The following is a 26,754-nucleotide window of genomic DNA, read 5'->3' on the forward strand; positions in this document are numbered from 1 at the left end:
GAAGCAACAGTTAGAACTGGATGTGCAACAACAGACTGGTTCCAAATAGGAAAAGGAGTACGTCAAGGATGTATATTGTCACCCTGCTTATTTAACTTATATGCAGAGTATATCATGAGAAATGCTGGAATGGAAGAAGCACAGGCTGTAATCAAGATTGCTGGGAGAAACATCAATAACCTCAGATATGCAGATGACACCACTCTTACAGCAGAAAGTGAAGAGGAACTAAAAAGCCTCTTGATGAAAGTGAAAGAGGAGAGTGAAAAAGTTGGCTTAAAGCTCAACATTCAGAAAACTAAGATCATGGCATTCGGTCCCATCACTTCATGGGAAATAGATGGGGAAACAGTGGAAACAGTGTCTGACTTTCTTTTTTTGGGCTCCAAAATCACTGCAGATGGTGACTGCAGCCATGAAGTTAAAAGACGCTTACTCCTTGGGAGCAAAGTTATGATCAACCTAGACAGCACATTAAAAAGCAGAGACATCACTTTGCCAACAAAGGTCCGTCTAGTAAAGGCTATGGTTTTTCCAGTAGTCATGTATGGCTGTGAGAGTTGGACTGTGAAGAAAGCCGAGGGCCGAAAAATTGATGCTTTTGAGCTGTGGTGTTGGAGAAGACTCTTGAGAGTCCCTTGGACTGCAAGGAGATCCAACCAGTCCATCCTAAAGGAGATCAGTCCTGGGTGTTCACTGGAAGGACTGATGCTGAGCTGAAACTCCAATACTTTGGCCACCTCATGCGAAGAGTTGACTCATTGGAAAAGACCCTGACGCTGGGAGGGATTGGGGGCAGGAGGAGAAGGGGACAACAGAGGGTGAGATGGCTGGATGGTTATCACTGACTCAATGGACATGAGTTTGGGTAAACTCTGGGAGTTGGTGATGGACAGGGAGGCCTGGTGTGCTGCGACTCATGGGGCCGCAAAGAGTCGGACACGACTGAGCGACTGAACTGAACTGAGCTACTTTTCTGTATGGTTGCATGAAACCATCCATGAAAAATTCCTTTCAGAGAGAGGAGCCTCTTAAAGTATGTATAACACACCTGGAGCTTTCAAAGACAGTTTGGCCCTTGCCTTAGCTAAGAGACTCCCAACAACAGCTGGATCTGTGATTGCCCTGCTTCCTTGAAATGCAGTCTGAGGCAATTATCCCTTCCTGAGTACCTGCCCTTGTACACTGAGGGCCTGCTTAACCAGCTCCCGCAATTATATTAACATAAGTCAATTCCTCAAAAACTCTACATACTGAAACACACACAGTCATAGACTCTCTCTCATACATACACACACATATAAAAGTCTCTGACTGGATCTATTCCTCTGACTGAACCCTAATACACCTGTTCACATTTGCTCCCAACTCCTACTTCTACTGATTCACTTCTGTGAGATCCACTTTATGAGATAAAAACAAACTGTTCAGTGCTCTCAGGTTGGACACAGAAAAGTTTAAATTAAGGACAGAATTTGTTTTTCACTTCGACTTCTTGCAGCAGCATATAGATTTGCTGCTTTGGGAAGCAGTCCAGTGTGACTATGCTGTCCCTAAGAGCACACATTCGGCTTCAAGCAATCTTCCTCACTGTATGACCCGACCCTTGTCTGTCCTGGGGTTCATTTGTCTGTTCGCACATGTTCAACACATCATCCACAGCTGCTCTCAGCTCAGGACATTTCCAGTTCTCTGGGATCAGCACCAGTCTCTTAAAGAAATCTCATTTATTTCCTCTCTGGTTGTACATTAATTCACTGATTCCCATCAGTTCTCTTTGTGCATGATACTCAACTATTCTCTAGACTAAATCTTAACTAAAAATGTTTCACGTTTTGCATATCTTTTCATATCATAATTTTGGACTCTCTTCTGAAAGTCATGGCTGTGTTTAAAGCATTAGTTTCAGTACTGATTACAAAACAAAAAGTTTAAAATAATAAATGAATTTTTAAAATGCATACATACAATTTGCCGTTCTTTTATACTATAAAAAAAAACATAATATCTTTGATACTATAACAAAATTTGATGGAATCAAATAAGGCATGGAATATTATGTTTAGAAAGCAGGTTATGAAATAGTTTATGTTCCGAAAATATTGTCATGTTTCTGTAACTCAATAAATAAATACAGGTACACAGAGAAAGGACTTAAAGGATAAAAGTTCAGTGTTAGTGTTTCTGAGTGGCTGGATTACTGGTAATTTTTTTCTTCTTTCTCTTAAGCATTTTCTAAGTTTACTACAGTGAACATGTATGACTAGCCCATCAGGCAAAACCCCAACAAATTCTGTAGTAGTGATTTAATAATCTGTGGTCTAGAACAGGAATTCCTCACTAGCTCTTAAGGATCTAGATATGGACTTGGAGGAAAATGGCTATAAAACCCTTGAATTTGTATGCAAAATGTTATTTTGTGTGTATGTAAGCATTGGGGAAAGGAAGGGAGAGGTTGCCATAGCTTTCATCTGTTCTTAAAAAAAGAAACCACCATGATCCAAAAAGGGTTAAAACTAGTCTAGAATTTTGCTTGACTTTACCTCAATTTCTTCTATTTGGGGGATGGTGCATTTTTTAAAGTGCTGAGTGACAGATAATTTGAAACAGGCATTACCAATTCCAATTCAGATATTTAGTATACCTGAACACTTCTTGATCTTAAAGGATTCGTTAAATTTTTAAAACTGTTTAAAAAATGAAGTGAAAAACACTGGGTATAACTTTTGAAACAATCTCTCTAGAATGTTATTGCTAAGCTTTTTAAAGTAAGAAAACTCACTACATTAGATTTTAAGTTCTGCTACTGTCCATTGATCTCCTCTGTCCCCAGGCTCATGGTGTCATCATAAACATGGCCCATGCCACAGTACCAGACTGGAGCTCATCAGCCTCTCTTCTGATTCACTCAGGATGAGAACAAACTTAAAGACAATTTTACTCATCATTGTTTTTAAAATAATGAACTTTCTTGCTGAAGATCAAAGTGCATGGCATGTTTCACTAAATATCTTGCATTTGACAGAAGGAGACTGGGTGATACATTACTGTGATCACATTAAGAACTCTATGTTTTCTTGCCTCAACACTGTGCCTCAACCTTTTTACAGGACAAGAACAAGAGCAATGTATTTCCTATCTGAACATTATGGTCTTTAAATCCAATACCCACAAGTCAGTTTTACTATTCATATAACGACTATTTGCAAACACAGATTCCATCTACCGGTACAGAAGGAAGCATACAAACTTCTCTTTAGCCCCTCCAAAATCCATGATCTTTGTAAGAATATAAACACCCAAGAAGATGGAGTTGCTAGCAGATAGCTCTTCTGCTGACTGCTCTACCATGGTTCTATACAAGTATGACTGATATATTCGACTATTCTAGGTTTGAGATTGTAAAGAAATTATTTAATGTCTTTACTAGCAGAAAATGGTTAACGACAACTCTGACAAAATTTAAAAGAAATGACAGTTTTCATTTATTGACTCAATAGATCTGCATACAGTTCCTATTACCTTTCCCTTTAAATTATTTTCTTCTTATAAATGCTGGAGAAGGTACAGAGGAAAGGGGAGCCTCCTACACTGCCGGTGGAAATGTAAATTAGTATAGCTACCAGTAGGTTCCTTAAAAAACTAAAAATAGATCTACCATATGATCCAGCAAGTCCATTCCTGGGCATACATCCAGAGGAAACCATAATTCATAAAGATAGGTGCACCCCAATGTTCACTGCAGCACTGTTTACAATATCCAAGACATGGAAGCAATCTAGGTGTCCATCAGCAGAGGAAAGGATAAAGGACATGTGGTACATATATACATGGCATATTACTCAGCCATAAAAAAGCGAAACAATGCTATGTGCAGCAACATGAATGGACCTAGAGATTGTTATAGATTGTCACACTGAGTGAAGTCAGAGAGAGAGGAATATCATATGGTATCGCTTATATGTGGAATATGAAAAAATGGTACAAATGAACTTATTCACAAAACAGAAACAGAGTAACAGATGTACAAGAAAAACTTACAGTCACCAGGGGGGAAAAGAGGGGTTAGGATAAATTGGGAGACTGGGACTGACGAATACACACTACTGTATATAAAACAGATGATAAGGAATTAATAAGGACCTACTGTATAGCACAGGGAACTCTACGCGATACTCTGTAATGGCCTAAAAGAGCAAAGAATCTAAAAAAGAATGGATATGTGTACATGTGTAACTGATTCACTTTGCTGTACGCCTGAAACTAACACAATATTGTAAATCAATCTTACTCTAATAAAAATTATTAAAAACAGAAGGGCAAACAAAAAAATTTAAGTTAAAAAAATCGTGTTCTGTTAACTTATCACAGTAGCATTACTCTAGTAGTTATATCATTTAAGATGTTCTCTTTTCCTAACTGCTAAATTGAGTTGGAACCAAATATGGGTTGAAGACTTGTATTCCCCTTAGGGTACCTGAGATGTGCAAAACCTGAGACCCAGAGGTAGAAGAGAAGCAGAACCATGGTTTGAGGAAGTAATTCTGTGGTTGATCCACAGCTTCCTATAGGATCTGCATTTGTTTGGCTTCCTGGGTTGGTGATATTATTATTTATTTGATGATGTATAAAAGTGTGCACCTTAAAAGTATATGTATCAAACAAATTAATATATTCTTCTATATCCACAAGGAAAAAATGTTAAATAATAAAGATGGAAATTAAGTGCTAATCAGAAAGGTAACCCTAAGTTTAATGTTGCTTCTAAAGATAGGATCCTCTGAATCAGAGACTCTAAAGTGTAAGTATTTTTCGAACTTCAAAAGTTAAAGAGTATACGATACGCTAGACTCATGATAGATACTTCCCATGTTCAAACTGTATTCAAGGTTATTTACTTTCCTGATGACTTGAACATGTAACTTTCTCATACAAGATATCACAGGCAAAAGGCAAGACACATGCATGCATAAAATACATATAATGGTTTAATGGAAAACTGTGGTTAAAAAAAAAACTTTGAACCTACTGTTCATGGAAATCCAGCATCGGTGGCTCAAACCGTATAGGTCTGCAATTACCCCGGTACAGAGATATACTGTAAGTAAAAAGAAAACAGTGTTAAGAAGCAATTTTTCAAACTATATATCTCCCCAAACCAAAGTCAGACACTTGAGTTTTTTTATGACAGAGTATCTAGAAAAACGGAGTCTAATGTATTAGAAATGTTTTACTTTTTCTATTAGAATAAATCAATAAATGCATGGTTTTAAAAAAGAAAAAAACAAGTATTTTTCCTATTCAAAGGTACATGGAAACAGAAAATACTCCAGTAGACTGCTGAAATTTATTTGGCTGATGTAACTGATAACTATATACCTTAATATGTTCATTTGGATTTTCTGATAGATGTACAATGAACAATAGTTAACACAACTAACTGTACCTGGAGGCAATATATATAGAAAAAGCCCTGCGATCCCATTTTAACTAAAGTGGCAAAGAACTAAACGAAAATCAATTTGGGGATAGAAGTTTCCAGGAACTGAAATATCTTTAATCTGAGAGTTCAGGACATACTGATCTATGACATCTTGGCCCAAATATTTGAGTATCATTTCTAACTATTTCACTTGATATTAGAACTTCTCACTAAAACAGATCCCTGACTAGCAAACCTACTAGACATCACCACAACCAAATATTGAAGCAAAGTATAAATGACTTTGGTGGGGGAGATCCACATACCTACAGCCATCTGTTTACAAACTAAGAAAGTGAGAAAGTTGGCCACTAAAGTTTCTAAATAGTAGATTACCTTTCTGTTGCATTTTAAGAAATGATGGAAGAGCAAAACTGATTTTTGCAAGACTACTTTATTTCATTACCTCCATAATTCAGAAGAGCACAAGCTTCAAATGATAGAGTAATTTCATTTAGGAAATACATTAGAAATTAAAAGGACATACAGAAAATGTAGAAAATCTAGCTTTAATTCAATTCAATAAAGGTTAAATATTCTAAGTAGTGGAATAATTGAGCTTAAAGAAATAAGGTTTAAAGGTGTTTTCAGTCTCACCGATTAAGACCATTACTCTGTGCTGCTTGATAATCTTCTATATATGTTGAACATTAAATATGAAAAACACAAGAAGGAAAAGACCAAATTTAAGATTATACTTTACCAGAGCACAAAACTAAAGACACTGGGACAATGAAAGCACAATTCCTCGCAAGATAGCTGCCACGTTATAGCCAGAGGTACAGAATGTATTCCCTGTTGACTTCTGCCCTTCTCAAAAAACATACTATTACAAGGATACTCTTCTGCTCCTTTAAAATAATGATACTTATCAGTTCACCAGTTTTAACAGTATGAACCTCAAACTTATGTAAATCTCCATCCAATCAACAAAAAGGTACAATGTAAAAAGTAATGATGTATAAGTCATTAATTCATATATATTAACACTGTGTTAGAAGCTAGAGATACAAACGAGATTAAGACATTTTTTTTTTTCTTTCACAGAACTGAGAACTGCAAGTGGAAATGTCTAAAGTGGTCAGGGAAGGGGGGCGGAAAAGTGCACACCCCACTCACTTGACACAAACACTGAATGTCAGGGGCTGTCTAGTGGCTGGGGCTATGGGAACACGGCACAGAGCCTGTTCTCATGGCACTAACATCCCAGTAGGAAAAACAAAAGCAGAACCTATCATGTGATGATGTCCAACATATAAAGACAAATCAAACACAGCAGGAAACACAGTCAGTCTCTCTGAGGAGGGACACTGGGATTGAGACTGGAGAGGAGAAGATCAGAGGAAGAAAGCAGGGATGTCCTTGGCATGCTGAGGAACAGGGAGGTTGAAGTGGCTAGAGTGCTGGAAGCAGGGAAAAGAGACCAGAATTGAGATCAGAGAGGTACAGAGGCCAGGTCTCATTGTAGGAGTTTGGATTCTATTCTCAGTGTAACAGTAAGCCTCTACAGTGTTTGAAGCAAGGAAGTAACATGACCTTTAAACTAACACATTTAAAAGGTCAATTCCAGCTGCTGTGTGAAGAAGAGACTGCAGGAGCCCAAGAGGCAAGCCCTGTAGTTGTTCAGAGAGGAGGGGACGGTCACTGTGGCCCAGGGAGACAGCAAGATAAGGTGGTGGAAGCTACAGACATCATGCCGAGGGACTGACTGTGGAGAGTAAGGCAAAGGAGACAGGCATCAGGATGACTTAAGATTCTGGCCTGAGAAACTGGATCCTCAGCCATGACATGGGAGTGGGCTGGAAGCAGGGAAGGGCAGTGGGTAGGGATTCAGGAGTACTGTTTCAGACATCTACACCTGTCTTATCTAGATGGATATGTCCAGTACGCAGATAATAATAGATATACATGGTTACTGCTTTATACTAAAAAGTTACTGACTGAGGGAACTGATCTTAAATCTAGTCATTTTGGTGAGTCAATTCTAACGACCTACAGATTCTCTTAAACTTTCCCCTGCCATTGTATGTGGTGTTGCTAAAATGACCGTTATCTTGGATTATCTCTATAGACAAATCACCTGCAAGTAACAACAATTCTATTTCTTCCTTTTAAATCCTCAGACCTTGTTTTCCTTTGTTACGCCTCACCTGGGCTAAGACCTACTATAAAATGTTACAAAGAGGTGGTGTCCAGAAATTGTTATTGTGACATTTACAGGATGCTCCCAGAATATGAGATAGAGGGAACAATATATAAAAGATGATTACCTCATAAATAAATGTGTATTTTCAAGACAATAGGAGATCTGCATCTAAGGAACAATTTAACAGTTGAGTGGGTACAAGACAAATTGTCATAGGCATATAAACTTAATAACAAAACCAAAAATCCAACAACATAGCTGTCGTGTACCCAGAGCTGATTGAAATGGTTGCTACTGTTTATTTAGAATGGCCATGACACTGTGGAGTGCTTTAAAAAGCAAATGTCTACGAATCCATAAGGTTGAAAAATCAAGTGGAGAAGCAGTAAGAAAAATGGTACCTGCTGTCACTTCCAAAGAAACAGAATCTGAGACGTTAAAAAAGTAATACATGATCTTATGCTTTCTGGAGTGATTGCATTTGTTTTGGAAGCCTCAATATTTCTATTTTCATGAAAATATTAACTGCTTATTTTGAGATAAGGAGATGAATAAGGACTATTTTCTGACTTCAAGTGAGAGAACAACTGGAGAGATACAAGAAATCTATGTTTCTTGGTGAACTGTCAAGGTCAAAGTTAAGCATACAGTTCAGTTCAGCCGCTCAGTTACATCCGACTCTCTGCGACCCCATGGACCACAGCACGCCAGGCCTCTCTGTCCATCAACTCCCAGAGTTTACCCAAACTCATGTCCATTGAGTCGGTGATGCCATCCAACCATCTCATCCTCTGTAGTCCCTTTCTGCTCCTGCCTTCAATCTTTCCCAGCATCAGGGTCTTTTCAAATGAGTCAACTCTTTGTATCAGGTGGCCAAATATTAGAGTTTCAGCTTCAACATCAGTCCTTCCAATGAACACTCAGGAATGATCTCCTTTAGGATGGACTGGTTGGACATTCTTACAGTCCAAGGAACTCTCAAGAGTCTTCTCCAACACCACAGTTCAAAAGCATCAATTCTTCGGTGCTCAGCTTTCTTTATAGTCCAACTCTCACATCCATACATGACTACTGGAAAAACCATAGCCTTGACTAAACGGACCTTTGTTGGCAAAGTAATGTCTCTGCTTTTTAATATGCTGTCTAGGTTGGTCATAACTTTCCTTCCAAGGAGCAAGCGTCTTTTGATTTCAAGCGTCTTTTAATTCCAGTCACCATCTGCAGTGATTTTGGAGCCCCCAAAAATAAAGTTAGCTACTGTTTCCCCATCTATTGGCCATGAAGTGATGGAACCGGATGCCATGACCTTAGTTTTCTGAATGTTGAGCTTTAAGCCAAATTCTTCACTCTCCTCTTTCACTTTCATCAACAGGCTCTTTAATTCTTCACTTTCTGCCATAAAGGTGTTGTCACCTGCATATCTGAGGTTATTGACTTCTCTCCTGGCAATCTTGATTCTAGCTTGTGCTTCCTCCAGCCCAGCATTTCTCATGATGTACTCTGCATATAAGTTAAATAAGCAGGGTGACAATATACAGCCTTGACATATTCCTTTCCTGATTTGGAACCAGTCTGTTGCTGCACATCCAGTTCTAACTGTTGCTTCCTGACCTGCACACAGATTTCTCAGGAGGCAGGTCAGGTGGTCTGGTATTCTCACCTGTTTAATAATTTTCCACAGTTTATTGTGCTCCACACAGTCAAAGGCACATAGTCAATAAAGCAGAAATAGATGTTTTTCTGGAACTCTCTTGCTTTATCGATGATCCGTCGGATGTTGGCAATTTGATCTCTGGTTCCTCTGCCTTTTCTAAAACCAGCTTGAACATCTGGAAGTTCACAGTTCACATATTGTTGAAGCCTGGCTTGTAGAATTTTGAGCATTACTTTACTAGCATGTGAGATGAGTGCAATTGTGTGGTAGTTTGAGTATTCTGTGGCATTGCCTTTCTTGGATTGGAATGAAAATTGACCTTTTCCAGTCTGTGGCCACTGCTGAGTTTTCCAAATTTGCTGGCATATTGAGTGCAGCACTTTCACAGCATCATCTTTCAGGATTTGAAATAGCTCAACTGGAATTCCATCACCTCCACTAGCTTTTTTTGTAGTGATGCTTCCTAAAGCCCACTTGACTTTGCATTCCAGGATGTCTGGCTCTAGGTGAGTGATCACACCATCGTGATTATCTGGGTCATGAAGATCTTTTTTGTATAGTTCTTCTGTGTATTCTGGCCACCTCTTCTTGATATCTCTGCTTCTGTTAGGTCCATACCATTTCTGTCCTTTATTGAGCCCGTCTTATGAAATGTTCCCTTGGTATCTCTAATTTTCTTGAAGAGATCTCTAGTCTTTCCCATTCTGTTGTTTTCCTCTATCTCTTTGCATTGATCACTGAGGAAGGCTTTCTTATCTTTCCTTGCTATTCTCTGGAACTCTGCATTCAAATGGGAATATCTCTCCTTTTCTTCTTTGCTTTTCGCTTCTCTTCTTTTCTCAGCTATTTGTAAGGCCTCCTCAGACAACCATTTTGCCTTTTTGCATTTCTTTTCCATGGGGATGGTCTTGATCCCTGTCTCCTGTACAATGTCAAGAACCTCCGTCCAAAGTTCTTCTGGCACTCTGTCTATCAGATCTAATCCCTTGAATCTATTTCTCACTTTCACTGTATAATCTTAAGGGATTTGATGTAGGTCATACCTGAATGGTCTAGTGGTTTTCCCTACTTTCTTCAATTTAGGTCTGAATTTGGCAATAAGGAGTTCATGATCTGAACCACAGTCAGTTCCCGGTCTTGTTTTTGCTGACTGTATAGTTTCTCCATCTTTGGCTGCAAAGAATACAATCAATCTGATTTTGGTATTGACCAGCTGGTGATGTCCACGTGTAGAGTTTTCTATTGTGTTGTTGGAAGACAGTGTTTGCTACAACCAGTGTGTTCTCTTGGCAAAACTCTATTAGCCTTTGCCCTGCTTCATTCTGTACTCCAAGGCCAAATGTGCCTGTTACCCCAGGTATTTCTTGACTTTCTACTTTTGCATTCCAGTCCCCTGTAATGAAAAGGACATCTTTTCTGGGTGTTAGTTCTAGAAGGTCTTGTAGGTCTTCATAGAACCATTCAACTTCAGCTTCTTCAGCGTTACTGGTTGGGGCACAGACTTGGATTACTGTGATATTAAATGGTTTGCCTTGGAAACGAACAGAGATCATTTTGTCGTTTTTGAGACTGCATTCAAGTACTGCATTTCGGACTCTTTTGTTGACTATTTGTTGACTACTTCATTTCTTCTAAGGGATTCTTGCCCACAGTAGTAGATATAATGTTCATCTGAGTTAAATTCACCCATATCAATTCTTACTATAATGCCTGGTGTATGTGAGGATCCCAGTAAATATTTGCTGAATGACTGAACAAATACGTTAGCAAACACCCACAACCTACATTCATATAACGTTTTAATGTTTGCAACTGCTGATGCCGAATAAGTCTTCTCATTGGATCCTTACAGCAACCTTACATAAAGCATAACCTTACATCACATATAAGATATATCAGGCCAAGAAACGATCTTCCGCAGTTTGCAAATGAAAGTTGTGTTCAGAACTTGAGTAGTTTCTCTCAAGGATACACAGCTGGTGAACACAGAACTCAAGTCTCTTTGATTTCTAATCTCCCAACACATGGCTTCACAATCCTAGGAGAAGGCATTATAAAAGGTGGCCTCATGTCAATAATTTAAACCATTACTGATACTCATTCACAACATTCTGGTGTTCAGCTGAAACAAACACTGATAAAACACTATAGGCACATTATCCACCATTATATTATGTAGTCAGCACATTTTTAAACAAAACATTATCAAGTAATTGATAACCATATTAAAAGGGTGAGTCAGGAAGGAGAAAAATATAAATAAAAGTATCTTGGAAAATTCTGTCTTTCATAGTTCTACTCCCATGATCCTGAGATCAAGAAAGCAGAGCTCAAGTCTTTGCAGAAGATCCTGCAAGTCCTTGGGGCTGAAGCAGATGAAAGCGGAAAGGGGGACTAAGCTTTTCATGTGATAAACTTCCCTGGAGCAGGGGTTAAGCTTCACTTCCAGACTGAGGGTTTTCACTCAGGAGAGCAGTACAGGTGCTACAAGGAAGGATGGGGCCGAAGCTCTTGGCTTACTAGAAAAGTCACAGAGCAGCACATGGGCTACACAGCCGGGGAGCACAAAACGTGAGAGATCGCTGCAGAAGTGACTGCTGCTGTTTAGTCGCTAAATTGTGTCCGACTCTTTGCAACCCCGGGCTCCTCTGTCCACGGGACTTCCCAGACAAGAATGATGGGGTGGGTTACCACTTCCTCCTCCAGGGGATCTTACCGCCCAGGGATCAAACCAACTTCTCCTGCATTGGCAGGTGGATTCTTTACTACTGAGCCATCAGGGAAGCCGCAGAAATGACTACAGGAGGTCAAAAGACACAGTGTTCACCTCAGCAATCTCTCTGCCCAGTGGAAACTGGGGGGTTCCCCCAAGGAGAACCTGGGGGAGGCAGCACCCCAGGAGTGGACACCGGAAGCTGCAGTCAGAAGCCAACTTCACCTCAGCTGTGACCTGGGCCTTGTGGACTGATTTGATGATGAGGGTAAGATGCCACATGAGGCACACAAATGTGTCTTAGGCCCGCTGATCCCCTACAACTAAGCCCCAAGGCTTCTATCATCTGATTATAATATACTCTGCAAGTAAGCTGTCTTCTTTCACAAAGCGGATGCGTTTTGTCATTTCATCCATACCTATGCTTTATAAGCTCATCAGAAGTAGTGTCTCCACTGTCCTTCAAGATGTCTTGAGGGAGGAAGTGTATCCTCGGCCCCAGCACAGAGCAGCCTATAAGCCGACTGTGTAGATGCTCGCCCCGCTTCCCTACGGTATAAACTCCCTTGTGACAATTTGCCTTCACTGGCTCCTCTGCTCCTCTCTCAAAGCATTTCCCCCTCTAATTCTTAACTAACTCTCTATATTTCTCTTCCAGCTGAAAGAGAAAACAGTGAATGCTGAACGATTCCATTATAAGAATATCAAAGAGAAAGTAATTCAGGGCTAGTAATCAGAAGATAAGGAATTCGATCTGAAACTCTGCCAGTCTAACCTTGGTTAGCACATCCCTTGGATCTAAGACTCTTAAGAATCCTCATGTATCAAACAAGGGGGCTCAACAAGACAACCAGTTAGGGTCTCCTAAGATGAGAACTCTCTCTCATTATACGATAACCTCTTCCTCTAGGGGCCTGCAGGCAGACCCTTGATGATAACTGAAGACAGAAGTGCAGTCCATAAAAAGTGGCTGGACCACTGGAGACGTCATTAGGGAGCTGTAAAGCTGAAACTCTTCCAAAGTGAGGGGTGTTTCAGCTACAAGTAAACCACTCTGCATGTGATGACATGCAAGTTCAGATTTAAACCTGGTTTTCCATATGCAATACTTGAAAATACATGATACGAGGTGATTTATAATCTGCTTTTCCCTCCTCACCAAACAAGTATGAGAAAAAAGGACAGCAGGAATCCCCCCATAAAGAACTAAAAGTTATGTCGGTATCTTAGTAAATATATAAAACTTTATTTATTAAAAAAAATAAAAGCAGCTATCATGCAGTTAAAAATAAATCTTAAAAGAAGGAAGAAGAGTGGGTAAAATCCAAGATGGCTGCGTGCAGTTAGTACCCGTGTGACCCCAGTGGAGAAGGTGTTCCCAGATTGTTTCATGTAAGGGTCACCCTCCCGCCCCCCAAAGTGGTTGATCCTTGGAACGAGAAGAGGGCGATGTTCGGGGTATATGACAACATCGGGATCCTGGGAAACTTTGAAAAGCACCCCAAAGAATTGATCAAGGGCCCCGTGTGGCTTTGAGGCTGGAAGGGGAATGAACTGCAGTGTTGTATTCGAAAGAAGAGAATGGTAGGAAACCGGATGTTCATTGATGACCTGTACAACCTGAACAAACGCATCAGCTTTCTCTACAAACGCTTTAATCGACATGGGAAGCACCGGTAGAAGAAAAAGCTGGGAGCTGTGGAAGAGGCATGTCTATCACCAGAGAGAAGGGAAAAGGACTTTTCCTTATGAGGAAGGGGGTTTGGATGCTGTCAGTGATAATGCAGGATTCCTTTGTAATCCATTATCCACAACTTTAGTTTCCTCTAAATGCTAGTTTTACTCATTCATGCAAGGAGGAGGTGGAACTCATCCCTAAGTCTTACAGTTTTAGCTTTGGACTTCATCACTTGCCCTTGCAGTCTAGCCATACCTGTAGTGCTTAAAAAAATAGAAAAACCATTGTTGGCCCTTTTGATGTTTGGCCCTTCATATGTTGAAAGTGGTCATTTTAAACTGTCCCATGGGGACTTCCCTGGTGGTCCAGTGGCTGAGACTCTGCACTCCCAACACAGGGAGCTCCAGGTTTGATCCTTGGTCAGGGAACTAGATCCCATATGCAGCAATTTAGACCCAGACCAGTTAAATAAACATTTAAAAAAAAAAAAAAAAAAGAAGGAAGAAGAAATGCACGCATATTACCACCTTACCTCTTCTGTTGGTGTGAACTGAGTCCAAGAGTTGTCTCAGTCTGTGAAGGAAGAAAACCATGGTGAAAACACGGAAACCAGATATACTACAGACATACAGAACACCCGCATATTTTACTACAGCTTCAACTGTGATTTTATATGCACTTTCCGGTTACATCTGATCCCGAAATCATGTGAAATCAACTGTCACACCGTTATTATTCAAATGAGAGAACAATTTGGATTAAATTTTAAACAGACATGGAAATAATACAAAGTACTGATAACGGATTTTTAGAAGTTTGCCAAAGCCATACACCCTATGAGACAAGCCCCCTGTGCGGCTGCACGCGTCTCTCCCTGTTCACTGCTTCCCAGCTGTGTTTAGGGCCTGGTGTACTACGGTTCCTGCCACCACGGAGCGTGAGGTATGTGGGGAGTCAGCCATTTTAAAGCTAAACAAATACATGTTTGTACACTGCATCAAGGACTTCAGAAAATTGCTATGAAACTCGAAAGACACTATGAAAGAAAATAAATAAGTAACAGGCTTAAATATGTCACAAGGGAAGGCCTGTCTGAAGAGATAACATGTATACTGAAGAGCGGGGTGGTGTGGCAGTGGAGAAAACAGCCCCTGCAAGGGCCCTGGTACAGGGGAGAGCATGGGTGCTCTAGAGAGATGGCAGGCTGATCTGGCTGGAGCTTAGAGAAGAGGAGGGGAGCAGAAATGAGCTGCAGGCAAGGCAGCGCCCTGTCATGCTACGCCCTGGTAAGAAGGCGGGGTTGTGTTGTCCTTCAAGTGCAGACAAGGGGTCTGAGGTTGTGGGAGACAGAGACAGACATGGTCCAGACGACCTGAGTGCTAAAGACATTACTCTGGCTGTGGTGTAGGAAATGGACTGGAAGAGCCAGCAGTCACAAGTCCAGGTGCACACCCGAAAGAACTGAGCAACAGAGAGCGGGCGCTGGGCAGGCCTTTAGACACCCATATTCAGCAGCAATGTCCACAGCTGCAACGCGTGGGAGCAACCCATGTGTCTGGTGATGGGTAAATGAAAAAACAAAACAAAACAAAATGTGGCTTACACATACAGAAGAATACTGTTCAGCCTTGAAAAGGAACGAAATTCTGATACACGCTTCTACCTGGATGAACCTTGAAGACTAAGTTGACACTTACGCTACATGAAATAAGCCAGTCACAAAAGGAGAAAAACTACATGATTTCACTTACATGAGATCCTCAGAGCAATCAAAGTCAGAGACAGACAGTGGAATGCTGGTTGCCAGAGGCTGCAGTAAAGGGAACGGGGAATCATTTAATGGGCACAGTTTCAGTGCAGAATGAATAAGAAAGTTCTGGAGCTAGATGGTGGTGATGCAGAAACAAACATATATGTACTTAACACCACTGAAATATACATCTAAATATGGTTAAAATTGTAATTTTATGTTATGTATATTTTACTACCAAAATAAAAAAAGCTACAGTAATCAAACCAGTGTGGCACGGGCAGAAAGACACACAAACAGATCAATGGAACTGGAGAAGGGTCAAAAGTGAACTCACACATTTATGGTCAACTTGATTTTCAACAAAGGCATCAATGTAATTCAACAGAGAAACATACATCTTTTCAACAAACGGTGCTGGGACAACTGGACAAAGCTGTGTGGAAGAAAATGAGCTTTTTAGCCGTGTATTGGGCTTTCCTGTCACTCAGATGATAAAGAATTTGCCTGCAATGAAGGAGACCTGGATTTGATCCCTGGGTTGGGAAGATCCCCTAGAGAAGGAAATGGCAACCCGATCCAGTCTTCTTGCCTGGAGAATTCCCTGGACAGAGGAGCCTGGCAGATTACAATCCATGGGGTCACAAAGAGTCGGACATGATTTTCACTTTTCACTATCCTTGTATCAGACCGTGCACTCAGATTAATTTTAAATAAATCACACTTCTAAGCATAAAATTATAAAGCTTCAACAGAAAAGCATAGGAGATTATCTTTGCAATATTCTAATAGGCAAAGATTTTCTGAACAGTACGAAAAAATATCACTAGTCATCAAAGAAAAAAAAAATCACACATTGGACTTCAGTGAATTTTTGAAAATATGCTCACCAAAAGACACTGTTACAAAAATGAAAAGGCAATCCACATACTGAAGAGAAAATATTTGCAAATCACCTATTTGATAAAGGACTTGTATCCTGAACATATGATGAACTTATGAAGCTGAATAATAAGAAAACCACTCAACATTTTTAAATGGGCAATTCTACAAACGTCAGTGAAGTACATGAGATGATGCTCAGCATCAGTTATCAAGGCATGGTGACCTACAATAATGTCCAACACAGAAAAGACTGTCCATACTAAGGGTTGGCAAAAACATGCAATAACAGACTTTCATACACTGCTGGTGGGAATGTAAAACAAAATCATCATTTTAGAAGAAGCTTGGCAATATCTGAAGTTAAAACACCTATAAGTGTGACCAACCCACTCCACTCCTAGATAATTGCCAAAGGGAAACAAAAGCATATATCCAAACACAAGAATGTTTATAGCACCTTTATTCACAGTAGGTCCAATACTGGAACAATCCAAATTTTCATCAACAGATGAACTGACACATGGACTGTGGTATGAACAATGGAAAACTACACAGCAATAGAGAGTCAACGTAAAGACTGGAAACCTTTCTTTTTTTCTATTAAATATTTCTTTATGATTTTGGAAAAAATATTTTTATTTTCAAAGAATAGAAAATAACATTTGAATGGGGAAAAAAGCATAAACTATTATACATGCAACACTGATGACTCTTAAAATAATTATGCTCAGTCAAATTCCCCAAAAGTATATTCTATGTGATTCTGTTTATACAAAATGATTTAAAATATAAACTGATAGTGTCAGAGAGCAAGTGAGTAGTTGCCTAGAGACGGAGAGTGAGGCTGAAGAGATTACCAAGGGTCACAAGTAAACTTTGGGGGCCTTCGATACATGTATTTATTATCGTGATTGTAGTAATGCTTTCACATGGGTAAAATATGTCAACCTTTCCAAACCGTACACTTAACAGTTTACTATATGTCACTTTTACTTCAATAAAAAGTACAACCTAAGAATTCCAGGTCTGTGGCCCCCATCTGGAGTCAACAGAAAAGAGACTCAAGAAGTATATCATCCATGTATACTTTCTGAAGGGGAAAAAAAATATCTTCATGAAGAAAATCTGGCCAAGAAGATTACTCATGAAGAATTGCAAATAAGGAAGCTGTCTTGTGAAAGATAAGCAGATACAGTAAAGGAACTGTGGAAATAAGGTTTGCAAAGCTGAAAGTAAATATTGTTTTTGAAGTATAAGACACAAAATAGAAAAACAGAAAAGTCATTTAACTATAATAAACAAGAATAAAGATCTCAGCACATGCCAATAATAAAACTCCAAATATTGAGAGAAAAGAGAAAATCATAATAGACACTATTGTGTGTCTGAAGTAACTTAAGAAATAAAGGTTTAAAAATATCTTAAGTACATATCAAAATTAAGCCTCTAAATCAAGAGATAAAACAAAAGGCAAGTATAAAAATTAGATGGACTACATTAAACACATAATTAAATGAAATAAACTTCTCTATTAAGAAAAACAAAAGGATAGTGTCAAAAAAGCAAAGTCCAACTATGAACTGTAAATACCTAATATAAAATGATGCAGAAAATCTTGAAAGCTGAAGAATGAGAAAAAATAAACAGGGTAAATATCTCCACCTTCTCTCCCCAAAAAGAAGAGAAAAATCAAGCAAATAAGCATTATATTAGCAACAATGAAAAGATCTTGCTACCGTGTGCAAGTATTTTTATAACAGCAAAAAGAAAGGAAAAAAAAGAAACTGGGGAAAAGAATACTGTAACTGAAACGTAAGCAAAGAGCAAGAGGCAATTCACTTAAAGAAAAACAAATGGCCACTAGTCAGGATGAAAAAGACGGCTAGCAAACTAAACTGTGAAGCAATCCCTACAAGAAACTCAGATTTCCTGTTTCACTGTGTGATTGGCAGAAACCTCTGAGCTTCATGCTCAGAGATAAGGGTCTGCCAGGAGTACTCAGGGCCCAAGAAAATGCCTGTGCCATATATTTCTGTACCTTCTATCAAATAGAAGACATACTTACAATATTGCAAAGTAAACTTCACTGAATCACAAATACATGAAGTTGGTGACGCCTGACACACCGCAAACGGTATCTATCTACAAAGATAAGCACAGACTCCTTCCTGCCCACAATTCAGACTCCAACTCTTCCACAGCATTTAAGGGCTCCGATCTCGGCCTACCTCACTGTTAGGCCCCACATTCCAGAGGAGTCTGAGCACTCTCTCTCTCTCAGAGAGCATCCCACAGGGATATAGAGGAGGAAATTCTCCCAATCAAACGGAAAAGACTCTGCAAACATATATATGTGCTGTTTCAAATATTATTAAACTCTCTTCTCACAAAAATAATATATGTTTATCCCTGTAACCTAGTGCTTCTCAACTGGGGGCAATTTTTGTCTTCCAGGGGCATTTGGCAACATTCAGAGACTTCACTTTTCTGGCTTGCCAGGCGGCATGTAGGGTCTTGGTTCCCTGACCAGGGATCCTTGCAGTGGAAGTGCAGTCTGACCACTGGGCTGCCAGGGAATTTCCAACATATCCTTTAAAGACTCTGTATACCTAAAACTGACTTCTTTTAGCTTAATTGTTTAAGCTTAATTTTTCAGCTTGTGCTGAAGCTGGCCACTCATTTCCTTTTACACATATTTTACGCTATTTTCTTAGCAGTTACCCTAAGTGGAGATTGTAATTTGTATGTCAAATTTGCAACAAACTTGTTTGAATTAATACCAGTTTAGCTTCAATAGTCTATTCAATTCTGTCATTTTGCTATTTGTTTTCTAAATGCCCTATACTGTTTTCATTCCTCATTTCCTTTAATCCTGTCATCTTTTGTCTTAGGTGACTTTTTGGAAGTGAAATGTTTAAATTCTTTTTGGGTATTTCCTATATAATTTTCTTTGTGGTTACCATGGGTATTAATCAAATATCCTAAAGCTGTAACACTTTAATTTGAATTTTTATCAGCTTTAACTCAATCACACTCAATGTGTACTTCTTTTCAGCTCCATCCCTGCTTCTTTCAGTTGTTGATGTCACAAAATTTATTCTTTATATACTTTGTATCCAAAACCAAATAATTATTTTAAGTATATTAGTCTTATGTAGAAACCAAAAGGTGAAGTTACAAACCAAAGTGGCACTAATCATTGCTTTTAGACTATTAGGATTTTGTTTTTTTTTAATGTATTAGTCTCTTAAATAACGTAGAAAACAAAAAGTGGAGTTTGAAACCACTGTTCCAATAATACCAGCTTGTAAATTGCCCATGTTTTTACTTCTGTGATCTTTATTTCTTCACGTGGCTGTACGTTGTTTAGTGTTCTTTCATTTTTACCTGGAGGACGCTCTTCAGCATTTCTGGCAAGGGTTACATCTAATGGTAATGAGCTTCCTCAGCTTTTATTTATCTGGGAATGTCTTAATTTCTCCCTCACTTCTGAAGAACAGGTTTGCCAGAAATAGGACTCTTGGTTGATAGTCTTTTCCTTGTAGCACTTTGAATATGGGGCCCACTGCCTTCAGGTCTCCAAAGTTTGCGATAAGAGATCTCTTAATAACTTATTGAGGATCCTTTTCACGTGATGAGTCCCTTTTCTCTTGTTGAAGATTTTGTCTTTTAAAGGTCTGATTTAACATGTCCCAGTGTGCACCTCTGAGTTCATCTTACTTGGAGTTCACTGGGCTTCTTGGATACTTACATTCACATTAATTTGTGACATTTTCAGCCATTATTTCTTCAAGTGTTCTCTCTGTCTCTCTTTTTATTTTTTAGGACACTGCATATGTTGGTCCACTCGATGGTCTTAGGATCCAGTGCTTTTCTTTAATCTTTCATCTTTCTGTTCCTCAGAATCAAGAGTTCTTCATTTCAGTTACTGTACTTTCAGCTCAATTTACTTTTTGATTTCTATTTTCCCCAGCTTCACTGAGGTATAATTGGAAAATAAGAATCACTTATATTTAAGGTGTACAATGTGATGTTTTAACACACATATACATTGTGAAATGATCACTTCATAAAATTTTCTTTTGTGAGAACAATTAAGAACTACTAGCCGAGCAAATTTCAAGTATACAACACAGTATTATTAACTACAGCCATATTGTACACTAAATCTCCTGAACTCACTAATCTCCCCAAACTGAAATGTTGTACAATAACTGAAATGAAAACGTCATTAGAGAGACTCAAAGGCAGATTTGAGCAAGCAGAAGAAAGCATCATCAAACTGGAAGATAAGACTATGGAAATTCTTGATTCTGAGGAACAAAAAGATGAATGATTAAAGGAAAGTCAGTATTACTCTTAACAGGAACACCCAACTGCTCTTGGCCTGTGCCCTTCTAGGGGTGCCTGTGCTTCTTATACGGATTCTAATCTCTCATCAAAGTACTTTGGTATCAATAGTTACTGTCATGTTAGTGTTTCTGAACAAGAATGAGAGCTACGGTTGCCAATGTTGCCATCTTGATAACATCACCCTCTTTTACTTTTTTTTTTTTCTTTTCCTCTTTTACTTTTTAGGCTTTCTATATTTCTATTGATATTTTCATTTTGTTCATATGTTGTGTTTTCTTGACTTTCTCCACATCTTCCTTTAGCTCTTTGAGCATCCTTAAAATGACTGCTTTTAAAGTATTTCTACTTTAAATTTATACAGCAGATCTGCTATCAGGTCTTTTTCAGAGACGGTTTCTGTTCATTTATTTTTTTTGTTTGAATGAGTCATTTTTCATGTTTTTTTTTTTTTACACACTGTGATTTTTTTTTTCCATTTATTTTTATTAGTTGGAGGCTAACTACAATATTGTAGTGGTTTTTGCCATACATTGACATGAATCAGCCATGGATTTACATGTGTTCCCCATCCCGAACCCCCCTCCCACCTCCCTCCCCATCCCATCCCTCTGGGTCTTCCCAGTGCACTAGCCCTGAGCACTTGTCTCATGCATTCAACCTGGGCTGGTGATCTGCTTCACCCTTGATAGTATACTTGTTTCAATGCTGTTCTCTCAGAACATCCCACCCTCGCCTTCTCCCACAGAGTCCAAAAGTCTGTTCTGTACATCTGTGTCTCTTTTTCTGTTTTGCATATAGGGTTATCGTTACCATCTTTTTAAATTCCATATATATACGTTAGTATACTGTATTGGTCTTTATCTTTCTGGCTTACTTCACTCTGTATGATGGGCTCCAATTTCACCATCTCATTAGAACAGATTCAAATGAATTATTTTTAATGGCTGAGTAATATTCCATGGTGTATGTGTACCACAGCTCTCTTATCCATTTGTCTGCTGATGGGCATCTAGGTTGCTTCCATGTCCTGGCTATTATAAACAGTGCTGCGATGACACTGGGGTGCACGTGTCTCTTTCAGATCTGGTTTCCTCAGTGTGTATGCCCAGGAGTGGGATTGCTGGGTCATATGGCAGTTCTATTTCCAGTTTTTTAAGGAATCTCCACACTGTTCTCCATAGTGGCTGTACTAGTTTGCATTCCCACCAACTACACACTGTGATTTTTGTTTAAAACTGGATATCTGAATCTAATAACATAATGACTCTGGATGTCAATCTCCTCCTTTTCCAGAGTTTGCCACCTGCTTGTTTCAGTTTATTGTTTTTGGTTTTATGATTTTTTGCAGGCTGTATTTATGCCAAAGATAAGCCTGAGGTCTAACCTTAAGGTCTTCTCAGGTCTTCTATGAACCCAGGTCCTTCCCTGAACATTCAAAATGATTTTTCCAATTTCTGCCAATTATGCAATAGCTTTTGAAGGTTGTTAGACCTTTAAAAATCTTCTAGGTCACTTAAGGATGAAAGTGAAAGTGAAAGTGAAGTCGCTCAGTCATGTCGGACTCTTTGCAACCATGATGAACTTTTTAACAGTGGGGGAGCTGCGACAACAACAGCCACCTGCCTCTTTGTCTAACCTCTGAGATCAAAAGCAGCAGTGAGGACAGGGCTCCCCAGTACTTGGAGGACGGAGCCCCTTTTCGGCCACCCAGGCTCCTGCAAGCTGCGGGCAAGCAGTTTGACGCACACTGCACAGTGGCCCTGCCATGGGGGCAGCGGGTGAGGGTGGGTAACTGCTCTTATGCTAAGAGCTGAAACGGGCCATATTCTACTTTAATTTACCTCAAGCCTTCCCCTTGAAGTTACAAGCCTTCAAAAGACTCCAGGGTTCCAAAATAGTTATACTATTTTGTTATTGGTGAAAGGTCATATAGATGACCTCCCACATAGATGTTTCTCCCATACAGATGTTCACTTGTTCCAGCACCCTTTACTGAGTGTTCCCCAATATTCTTCAGTGATTCATAAATCAAGTATTCGTATATGTATGAGTCAGGCTGGACTCTGTTGCCTTTTCTGATCCATAAAAGTGGTTTAATTCATATGGTTCAACATAAAATGTAGAAATGCACTTGTGTTTTTACATGTCAACTGTTAACCAGAAAACTTGCTAAAGTGCTTACTGAATCTAATAACTTATCTCCAGACTCTGGATTACCTCCATAAACTTATCATAATCTGAGGTGAATAACATTTTGTTTCCTCCTTTCCAATCCTTTTAAGTTTTTGATTATTTTTCTTGCCTTACTGGCTACAATTAGGATGATGTTGAGTATCAGTAGTATTTAGTGGGCATCTCTAACCCAGTCTTCATCTCAGAGATAAAACTTGCAGCATTTCACTGTTAAGTATGCTCTCTACTATAATTTTTTCCACACTGCTCAACAGATTTTTTTTTTTATGATTATGTGTCAGCTGGGATTCTCAGCAAGTTCCTGAGAAAGAATCCTCAAGTTATTTGTGCTCATCTTGTTCTCATCTAAGAAATGAATTTAGCTTCCTTGTTGTATACACCAAAGCTTAGTAGCCCTGTCAGCCAGGAATGACAACAGCCAAAGCACCACCTACAGAACACGTAGGCTAAGAGGACTGCTACAATTTCTAATCATACCCTGGTATCACCAGTGGTAACAGGAGGAACGCACTGGAAAGAACTGCACATGTGTCCTACTGTGGAAAGAGCTCTGATACCAGGAAGCTGTGTAATTATTAGATGCCAGATTCTTGCTCCAACAACTGAATACTGAGCAAATTATTTAACTTCTATGAGCCTTGTCTTCCTTATCTTTAAAAAACAAGGAAATCAACTCCAATTATCCTAGCAAATTTTTTATGAGTTGGAACAATTTTGGTTGATGTATCATCAATTAATTTTTAGGACTTAAAAAATCACTATGAGCCAAAACACAAAAATATAACATAAATTCCACTATCTGGGAGGGAATGCTCTCAGGCAAAATTCTAACTTTAAATCATGTCAAACAAAGCTGCTGTTTTGACTCTCTCCTTGCACCAGCTTTGGTTTAATTTGGAGAAACCTGATATGCATTCTGCCACAGAAATACTACGTGTACATAGTGTTGTTCTAATCACAAGGAACCAGGAGCTGTTTAAGAAACAGCTGAACTTAACGGCAAATTATTGCCAGAAAGAATGACATTACGTCAAAATCAAAACTGCCGTTCCTAGGAAATATCCTTCAACATTAAAATGAATGATTCTTACACATTTCTATTCAAAGGGTCTAATATTCTGCTACTTGAAGATATATAATCCATTATAATGCACAATCCAAGATATAGCACCCCAACATCAGGCACCCTGCAAGAGTCTCAATGAGGTTTCACTGTGGCTGATTTTACCAATTTAGTACTACCTGCCCTTAACATTCCAGTCTAAAATTATCTTTGGTATAGAATTCTGAGGTCACCCCCAAGCTCTGGTCCAAGCATAGCAGCAGACCCAAAGAGTATGAGCAAATGACATCCCAGGTGATAAGTCCTTCCACACCCACGTCCTTTTAGATATGGATTGACAGCCCCCCACTCCCACCACCAGCAAAACACGTCAAGCTTCAGAATTTTCAAAATGGGTTATCCACTTGCAACCCATGTGTCTAGTTCCTAAAAGACATAAATCCATCTTTAATCAGTAATACATAACTACACTTGGAGAATTGTTTTTAGAAATTCAGTACTGAGTTGCCTGCTCTCTAGAGCCTACAAATCACCAAAAGTGAGATTTTTTAAATGGTCATTCCTGTAGGTTCTCCAAGTTCTTACCCTGCAAGAGATTAAAGAACTAGAAAAAAGGAGACTAAGATCCTTTTCTCACAAGGTGGCTTTACAAACCCAGAGATCATTATATATCTTGTTTTATTCACTTTTAAAACATAAAAAGCCACACAAAGACGTTTTGTAAGTACAAGGTAGCCAGTGCCTGATGTATGTGCTTCTTAACATCTCTTACATACAAGTAGAGTAAGTTAATCTAAAAATTTAGAAGCAGGGAAACAGTTGTCATCCAAAGCATCTATTTGCTTCACTGTCAGAGAAAAAGAACCTTACGACCCATCACTTTTTTCCTTGCTTTTTTGTCTTAGTGTCTAAAACCTAAATTTACACTACAACACAAATCTTATAAATCTTACTCCAGGCCCCTAGCAAAATTATTTCTCTACTGCCTTGATCAAACTTTAATTTTTACTTTCCTGCCCTCATTATGAGCTTCAGGAAATGTTTTTTTTCAGAACTATATTTAAGTCATGTATTTAGTTTATAATTAAGTAAACAAATACATCATTGGCAGCATCATGTAACAGAGATATGAACAATCACAAATATATCTCTACCACACCTGAAGTGAGAAGAACAGAATTCTAATACCAGTCCCATTACTGCAAAGTCATGAAATTTTGAGCAACTTTCTAAATCTTTTAAACCTTGATTTCCCTTGAATATAAAAAGTAAAAAATTATCAGTCATGTTACCAAATAACATGACACTTGAAAACACATGTTCTTATTATTATGAAGCTGGTAATACTATAGGATAAGCATAGAATACGGTAAAAGTTTTGAAGAAAGGAGAAAATCAGCTATGAAAATCAGGAGTGGTTAAAATGTCATTTATTGTCTCTTTCAGTTCTGAAATCCTAGAACTGATTTTTGAGCTGGGAAATCTAAGACAGGCTTCATGCTGATATGTGAGCTAGATCTGAAAGGAAGGATAGGGTTTTTTATCAGATCACACTTTCTAATTTTATGCACAATGTATTTAAAGACATGGCTTAGGATGGCTAGGGGAAGGGTAACATAGATGTAAATCCACAGTACATATACCCTCTGGAGTTCTCTTCCAGATAAATATCTAAGGTCCAGCATCCAACTTCATGTGTTTTCCTCACTGGTTCCAATACTCATAGAGTTTACCAGCAATTCCACTGCTCCTGATCTGACACTCACCACCTATCCTCCCAACATCCCCTACAAATATTTAATTTAAAAGATAATTCACACAGCTAAGAAGGCTTGTATTATTACTCATGACTCTACTGACCTGTCTGCATATAAAGCTCATAAAATATATTTCATTTGAACCAGTTACATTTTAAAAGAAAAATAATAATCAGATTTTATTCAAGGCTTGATAATGAGCCTTGAATAATTCTTCAAACTTAAAATAAAATTACCTGTAGAAGCCCTCCATCATCAAAACGCAGCACTTCTATTATGCTCTCCGACTGAATAAATGCTGTAATGGAAACAAAACAGATCGTCACTTAACAGGAAAAGAAATTTCATTTAAACAAAATCTTTTAATTTAATAATTGCTACAAGCTAATACTTTTAAAACATACTACTGCTTGATGGTGATGGTTAAAGAGGAAAATGTAACTAATACTTCAGGATTTTAGTAACTATGAAATGCTTGAACTAAAACAATCCAGTTAGAAAGTAGTTTTAACAACCTGCAAACTACGTAAGCCACTCACAAAATATTTATTCCTGCTATACTGCCAGAAAGCATGAAATAAAGTTCAACTAGCTGCAGTAATTGTGCTCCAAGTATTTACCTAACTGATTTGAAAACTTACATCCACAGAAAAATCTGCAAGCAACTCCTTATAAAGCAGGTTTGTTCATAACTTTCAAAAACTGGACACAATCAAGATGTCCTTCAATAGGTGAGTAAAGAAAAAGCTGGCCTGAAATTCAACATTAAAAGAACTAAGATCATGGCATCTGGTCACATCACTTAAGAGCAAATAGAAGGGGAAAAAGTGGAAGCAATGACAGATTATGTTTTCAGGGGCTCCAAAAAACCACTGCAGATGGTAACTGCAGCGATGAAATTAAAAGACACTTGCTCCTTGGAAGGAAAGCTATGACAAATCTAGACAGCATATTAAAAAGCAGAGATATCACTTTGCCGACAAAGGTCCATACAGTCAAAGCTATGGCTTTCCAGTAGTCATGTACAGATGTGAAAGATGGACCATTAAGAAGGCTAATTGATGCTTTCTAATTGTGGTG

General features: G+C 38.7%; 1 protein-coding gene across 2 annotated transcripts in view; it reads right to left on the reverse strand.

The window, feature by feature from the left end:
- TMEM131 (transmembrane protein 131) overlaps positions 1-26,754 on the reverse strand; it is a 169,210-nt gene that overhangs the window by 88,837 nt on the left and 53,619 nt on the right. For both annotated transcript variants that reach the window (XM_043467855.1, XM_043467853.1), the window contains exons 2-4: positions 25,911-25,972; positions 14,206-14,246; positions 5,030-5,098 (exon numbers count right to left, since the gene is read on the reverse strand). In XM_043467855.1, coding sequence (XP_043323790.1) covers positions 5,030-5,098; positions 14,206-14,246; positions 25,911-25,972 — 172 coding nt within the window. The remainder of the gene's footprint in view (positions 1-5,029; positions 5,099-14,205; positions 14,247-25,910; positions 25,973-26,754) is intronic.

This window comes from Cervus canadensis, chromosome 5, assembly GCF_019320065.1.
Source record: "Cervus canadensis isolate Bull #8, Minnesota chromosome 5, ASM1932006v1, whole genome shotgun sequence".
Lineage (NCBI taxonomy): Eukaryota > Metazoa > Chordata > Mammalia > Artiodactyla > Cervidae > Cervus > Cervus canadensis.